This window comes from Chrysochloris asiatica, unplaced genomic scaffold (assembly GCF_000296735.1).
Source record: "Chrysochloris asiatica unplaced genomic scaffold, ChrAsi1.0 scaffold00075, whole genome shotgun sequence".
In the NCBI taxonomy this organism is placed as follows: Eukaryota; Metazoa; Chordata; class Mammalia; order Afrosoricida; family Chrysochloridae; genus Chrysochloris; species Chrysochloris asiatica.
This window is the reverse complement of record NW_006408593.1, coordinates 13,807,108-13,814,663: the sequence shown is the minus strand read 5'-3', so window position 1 is coordinate 13,814,663 and position 7,556 is coordinate 13,807,108. Positions and strand designations below refer to the sequence as shown.

General features: G+C 45.7%; 1 protein-coding gene across 1 annotated transcript in view; it reads left to right on the top strand.

Moving 5' to 3' along the window:
• Positions 1 to 6,733, top strand: part of AGBL2 (ATP/GTP binding protein-like 2) — a 49,135-nt gene extending 42,402 nt beyond the window's left edge. The window contains exons 14-17 of the mRNA XM_006865105.1: positions 2,313 to 2,438; positions 2,828 to 2,935; positions 4,657 to 4,746; positions 6,560 to 6,733. Of these exons, the coding sequence (XP_006865167.1) occupies positions 2,313 to 2,438; positions 2,828 to 2,935; positions 4,657 to 4,746; positions 6,560 to 6,733 (498 nt within the window). The remainder of the gene's footprint in view (positions 1 to 2,312; positions 2,439 to 2,827; positions 2,936 to 4,656; positions 4,747 to 6,559) is intronic.
• The last annotated feature ends 823 nt before the right edge of the window (positions 6,734 to 7,556 follow it).

Sequence of the window (7,556 nt, the reverse complement as noted above, 5' to 3'; positions counted from 1 at the left end):
TAATGAAAGGAGATGGGGATAGGACTCCTGTGGTACAATAGTGAATAATTGTTGTCAGGACTGACTGTGAAGGTTGGAAATGTAAAGGTGGACGTTTGTAGCAAAAGGAGGGGACTGATTGACTTTGCAGTCCAGGAGCAAAGGTCCCTGATACCGTTCAAGGGAGAAGAGCGGAGAGCGGGATCCTACCCAAAGAATCAGTGACATCAGAAATGGAGGCAGAGACGATGACGTGGAGAGATGGAGCGGCTGGGGACTCTAGACCCAGAGAGGGAGAGGAACTGTGTGCTGATAACTGGGGGACTGGCTTGCAGGGTATACCCTTTGGTTGATTGATGATGCATGGAAGGAATTGTAACCATGGCAACGAAATGATATACGATAGGATGAATGTAAAGCTAATGTTTTCCTATGTAAACTATCACTTAATTTACAATAAAATATGTATATATTTTAATACTAAGGAGGAAAAAGCACATGAGAATTCCCATTGATTCTACAATTTTAAGAAAATCATGGTGAGAGATAAAGATTACGAAAAAGACCCAGACTTTAAAGAAATTTATATTGCTTTTTCATATAATCTTATATATGTTATATATTAAGTATACAGAAGTATATTAATATACAGGAGTTCTGGTGTGGCACTATGGGTTAATGCGCTGGACTGTAAAGCCTGTTTGAGCCGCAAAGTTGGCGGTTTAAGCTCACCATCCACTCCTAGGAAACCCTATACAGTGTCGCTATGGGTTGGAACTGACTCAACAGTACTTAACAACATATTAAGTAATGGGCTCCTGGTGTGATGCTGTAGAATAAGCACTGGACCACAAGGTCCATTTGAACCATGATGTCGGCAGTTCAAATTCAGCAGATGCTTCTGGGAAGCCCTATGCGAGGTTGCTATGAGTTGGAACCGAGTTAGTGGCACTTAACAATAACAACATATTAAGTGTTTTGTTTTGCCCCGTCTGCTCACAGGCATTTCTTGCATGGATGCCACAGAGCTTAAATAAAAACTAAATATTAGTTTGGGTTGATGATACACTTGATTTCCTAGTTACAGTAGGAATCCTTTCCACCACTGGATGGAATCAGGCTCTGTCAGGAGGAGCCAGCCACATAATCCAACAGGGCCCTCCATTTCTCCTGCTGCATTTTCAGCAGCATCAGTATAATTTTCACCACTCAGTGGGTTCTTGTACTGCTAGCTTGAGCTTCAGTTGCTACTACAGCCACTTTGTAGTCACAACCAGATTCTTTTAACCATTCAGTTTATCATCAGTATTCTCTGGAGCTGACATTAGTGCTAGACATAATCTAACTTCGTGCTTTAAACCACAGATATTCCGTGAAGGGTACAGGTGCCCATTGGGTGGTGTCATAGCTCTCCACTGCTGCTTTCACACAAGGAGAGGGCTTTAACAAACAGGAGTTTATTCCCTCACAGTTTAGGATGCTAGAAGTCTACATTCAGGGTGCTGGCTCTTGGGGAGAGCTTTCTCCTTGTCGGCTCTGGGGAAAGGTCCCTGTTTCCTCTCAACATCTGTGAGCAAGTATTCTTGGAGATGTTCATACATCTCGGTGTCGTCACTCTTTCCCTGGATCTAGTTGCTTCACAGTTCAGGGGGCCTAGGTCCAAAGGATGCGCACCACTCCCAGCTCTTCTGTCTTGGTGGGAGTAGGTCCCTCTGAGCTCTGCTCACTTCTCTCTCCTTTTATATCTCAAAAGAGATTGACTCAAGACACAGCCTGACCCTGGGGATTGCATCTGACTCCATGAACATCCTAGAAGTGAGGATTGATAGCACAGGACAAGGACATCAGCTCAGAGCTGATCACATCAGACCGTGCCATTGTTGTTGCTGTTATTAGGTGCCACTGAGTTGGTTCCCACCCATAGCGACCTTATGCACAACAGAACAAAATACTGCCCGGTCCTGAGTTACCCTCACAATCATTGTTCTGCTGCAGCCACGATGCCAGACCATCTCAGTATGACACACTGACAGATGAGTGGTGGAGATCATGTCTGGGGGTGATGGCATCATAATAGAGCTCTTCTTGGAAGTGATAACTACATCTTAACTGCAAAACCACTGAGAATCATGGCCCAGCCAAGTAGACACAAAACTGTAACTATCACAGGCAGCACACACTACAGTGGACTTGGGAGCTGAACTCTCTATTGTCCTAACCACGACTGGATGCATGAGAGTCCATAGAATGGGTTAGCTGTTGTGACCACATATGTGCAGGCACTCAGCCCCGGCACCCTCACTGACTGGCTTTCTCTGTACTTTCTCAAATAGTTGAACCAGAAGAAGAAGATGTACAGCAAGAAGAAAAAGAAGGTACTCCAGACTCGGAAACAGCGAAATGAGCAGCATCAGAAGACTAGCTTGCTGCAGGAGCTGAAGTTAATGGAAGATGCCCCTGTAAGAAAGCCTGCCTCCTACTTCAGTCCTGAGCATGGGGCGCAGAAGAGGGGGTCCAGGTGTACTCTGATACAGGAAGGGATGGGTACTGGAAGGGGAAGCTATCCATTGTAAGTTCAGAGACCTTCCCTGGCATAGCAAGACTGGGTTAGAACCAAATCTGGATTCCCACAAAAAAGAGGTGACTGGAACAAGTCCAGCGTGGCAGATGGATGCTGAGGAGACAGCTCCTTCCCAGTCTTAATCCTAGCTGCCACAGTCACACCACATCCTCTGCTTCCTAAAGATGGAAAAGCTTTCAGCGGTGGGAGTTTTGCCTTTGGGAGTCAATTGGATTAGTTATGAATGGTTCCATTAAGAAATATTCTCTTTGTTCTCAATCCCTCTAGGAAAGGGCAGGATTTGCTTCTACTCTGCAAAAACAGCCCACCTTTTTAAAAAATCCGGAGCCTCCTAGTTCTTCAGTAATGAAACGTGACAAACCAAAACTGAATGAGGTAGCATTTTTGCTTTCCACTTTGTCACACTAAGTGTCTGAGTTCTCCACTTAGCACATCTCTCCAGCAAGGCAAAGAATGCCATTGTTATCTATTCCATCTTCACCTACCAGGGCTGCTGGGAGCAGGAGACACCAGAATTTTCAGGGAAATTGACTCTGCCCCTGAAGTATGATATCAAATATTATCAGTAATTGTGTCTTTGTGCCAAAGGCCTAAGAGCAGACTGCTTCATCATCCTTCCATCTACCTCTTCATCCATCCAGCCAACACATTGTATTGCTCACCCACTAAATGCCAGGCTCCCTAATGGAATGAAGTATTAAAACACTACCCTTGCCTTGGGAACCTTAGAGATGGGTGGGAATTTTAGCCAGTGCATAGACAATTACGTCACAGAGTCGGGTACAGTGGGAGCACAGAGGACAGGCACACAACCAACTGTTAGGTTATTTTAACATTGTGGAGTCTGTGGCTCTAAAGTCCTCGATTCTTTTACGTATAAAAATGTGTTTTGGTACAATGTTGTTGTTAAGTGCCGTTGAGTCGATTCTGACCCATAGCAACCCTGTATAGGGTCTTTGAGGAGTGACTTGTGAACTTGAACTGCCATCCTTGCAGTTCAAATGACTTTGCAGTCCAGCGCTTAATGTGCAGCGCCACACCAGGACTCCATTTGGTACAGCAGTAGTTGATTTTTAGTGAAAAGAGGCAAGGTGAGCCTTCCTGGTGCTGAATGCTACATCATGGTTAGCACTGTTAAAATGAGGTTCCCTGCATTGCACTGGGGGACCCCCAACAGAACACACTGTCACTAATTGGTATTGAGGACCACTGGTGTCTAGTGTAATAGTGGCAGGAGCACAGGTTGCATTCTGTCTAGAATTCATGTTCCAGCCCATTCCAACCTCACTGTTTAGAATTCCCTGGTTTACTTAACCACGCTAAGACACAGATCTGCCTCTGGAAACGTGCTGATCTTGGTTGGCCTTATGTCGACTCTGACTCAGGGCAGCCTTACGTCTGACAGAGTGGAACATGGCCCACCTTCATGATTGTGGGTGTGAGTTAGTGTGTCATTGTTGTGGCCATTGTGCCAGTACATCTACTGAGGGTTTCCTTTGACTCTGATGCCCTTCCACATTGCCAAACATGACGTCCTTCCAGCGACTGGTCCCTCCTGATGATACATCCAAAGTAAGTTACTCGCAGTCTCAGACTGTGGTCCCTATGGCTGTCATTGGCTAATTTTTAGAAAAATAAAGAGTAATGATACCTGAATCTCAAGGTTGTTGTGAGGATTCGATGACAACATGTGTGCAGAGTAGCTGCATGCATGGTAGACTGGTTGCCATTGAGTGGTCCCATGTATGTCAGAGCAGAACTGTGCTCCATAGAATTTTCAGTGACTGATTTTTTGGAAGCACCAGGCCTTTTTTTCGAGGCATCTCTGGGTGGGCTTTAAGCACTAGCCCTATGGTTAGTAGCCAAACATTAACCATTTGCACCACTCAGGGGACTCCACAGTATATGGTTAGCACTCAACAAATACTAGTTCTCTTTCCTTCTTCTTATTGGAGGATTAGTTTGTGTTCTCCCTCTCATTCTGCGTCAGAGTGTCAGAGTGTCAGATTGTCATAATCACATGAATAACCTGTGTTCAAAATAATCACACTTGTTTGAGTGGGAAGTTCAGTGTGGATGTGCTCATTTAATTTTAGACACGGTTAAGTGGAAGAAACAGAGACACCTCCCTGGATCCATCCAAAATGGCCACCCTAATTAGGACTAAGAGTACAGAGAGACTACAGGTACTACACACCTGCCAATAATTCTACTTACTTTCCCAGTGCACCCTGGGATTTGGAGGGATGGTGAGCCATAGGGTCTGTCTTTTTTGCTCAGGTGAACATGCAAGGGAGTTTATACTCTCAGTCCACCCTGGGACCCAGCCCCCCAGAATTCACTGTTAAGCACCCATTATTTTGTATGCCTTGGTGTGGCAAGCAAGGGTAAGCAAGGGACTGCTGAATGCAAGGTCGGCAGTTCAAACCCACCAGTCACTTCTTGGAAAACCCTATACAGCATCTCTGTTCAGCGGCACTTCACAGCAACAATAGCGACATCTCAGGGAAACTTGTAATTCAGTGGCGTGGCGCTCAGCATGCAGATGTTAGCAGAGTGCCACCAGTAGCCGCGAGAACCACCTCAGGCCCAGTATCAGCTGCGTTCACCCAGTCCCGAGTGGTGTGGGTGATTTGCTTTTGAAGAAGAATAAGTGAGCGTGGACCCATCCCCATCCCCACAATAACATCTTTCTCATTCATTTGCATGTTTCTGGAATGGTAGGAAAGGGGCCGAAGAACCAGCTTAGTAAACTGTCCTCCATGGGACTGTGCAGCTCACCCACGTCTGGGTGGAAGAAAGGTTGAGAACCTCTGGATTAATAAGGGAATGGATCCTTCTCCCAAGGACAAGTCCCTTGCTTGGGACTTCACAGAGTGATGTTCTCATTTACCCACTGATATCTTATTAGCCGCAAGGTCAGCAGTTCAAAACTACCAGCTGTTCCATGGGAGAAAGATGAGGCTTTCTGCTCCCATCAAGATTACAGCCTTGGAAACCCCATTCAGGGTTGCTATGAGTCAGAACCGACTCCATGGCATATAACCACCACCGCCACCATCTTATTAGCACAAGGAGTCCTGGTAGCGTAGTGGGTAACCCACTGGGCTGCCAACCACAGGGTCAGCAGTTTGAATCCACCAGCCACTCTGTGGGAGAACGATGAAGCTTTCTGTTCCTGTAAAGATTTACAGCCTTGGAACCAACTTGACAGCCTGCAGCAGCAGTAGCAGCGTCTGACCAGGCAACGCTGTCCCTACGGTCTCCATGCATTGGAACAAAGTCAGTGACAACTAACAACAACATCTTATGGAGAACCTACCATACATGGGGCCCTTAGAGGACTAAACATGCAGTCCCTGCCCTTCCAGCAAGGATCCTCCAGGAAGGCTGCCAAGAGAGATCGATCACCATGGTATAACAGAAACAGAAGAGCAGTGAAAAGGGAGGGTTAAATACAGTCAGTTCAAAGAGGATTTCTGTCCGGACAGACTGAGAAATGAAGAACTGGCCTCTTCTCCCCTCAGCTCCCATCACAATAAACTGCACCCCGCGAAGGGAAATGTGCTAGTTAAACAGTAACATTCAACCATGAACTTACTAAAAATCAGTCTAGTGGATGAATGCTTACCCAGATCTTCCCCTTCAATCTCATAGCATTTCTCTCGTGATGCTTCTTGAACAGAGATGTCGACATTGAACTTGCAGGCATGTTAGAGGTGGTCTCCCACCTTGATCCATCAAGCTCTCTTCCTCTGTGTAATGTTTCTAAGCAGTCCCTCAGCTTTCCAAAGCAGTTCCGATATTGCCCATGAATGTTTCTATGGTCATCTGAGGGAGCAGGACAAATGCTTGATTCCTATCTGCCCTGTATTTAGGGGCTGAGGGCTGGCAAATGCAAACAGTCATGGCTTAACTCATTGTGAAACCAGTCCCAACCCTGATTATAGCTTTTGAACTGCATCAGGTGATTCTGACTTTTCTCTCTTGTTTGCACAGAGCAAGAAGCCAGGCTTCACCATATCCTGCTCCAGGAACAGAAACACCAGCACCAGTCAGGACCTGGCTCCAGGTCGGAAACCAAACTGGCCTGGGAGCAGATACCCTGTCTTGAAGAGAAGCCGTGCCACCATGCCAACGTACCCATCCCTGCACATATATACCTACCCATAGGCGGGCCTGCGCTCCACCGCACACACAGGCGGTGCTTTGTGTTAGACACACTCTGTCATGGGAGCCATGGGGCTGGGAGCGGCGTTGGTTGGGGGTACACTGTGTTGTGCATTCACCATGCACTCCCTGTCCACTCTGTGCTTACATTTTGCCTAGGCCCTCAAGATTAATACCTCATGAATTAAATTATTTTTTCATACAGTGAAACTTTATTATGAGCAGACTGCTTTATCATTCTTCCATCTACCTCTTCATCCATCCATCCAACACATTGTATTGCTCTTTACCAAAAACTCAGGTATGTGCTCCTGGAACTACAACACAGATACACCTCATTCAATCGATAGGTATTCTCCCTAAAATTATATCCAAGTGAATTTCAAAAAGCCCAAACCACTTGCAACATACTCTGGGAGAGCACTAGATAAAAATAGGAGTCTGGTGTCAAAGCCTTCTAGTAAGAAGTGATCAGTCAGGGTCTCTCAAAGAGAGAAAGTAGTTGTCATACTACCAGAATCTACTGTGGCATAGATGTTAAACATGGTTACGTATGTTTGCTTAGCCCATGGATTGAAACGTTTCCTTCAATGGATGAACTGCCAATTGATGTCATCTACACACAGCAATAAGTCACAATGCCACTTGAAAGACTCTGCTTTGGAGATAGGAAACTGCTAGATTCTGGTTTTCCAAGCTGCTCTCAGAATTTTTTTTTTTTCAACTTTTTATTGTGAATTGAGGGAAAGTTTACAGAGCAGATCATCAGTTTTATAGTCAACAAATCCTATACTTTGCTTCACTGTTGTTAGGTGCCATCGAGTCG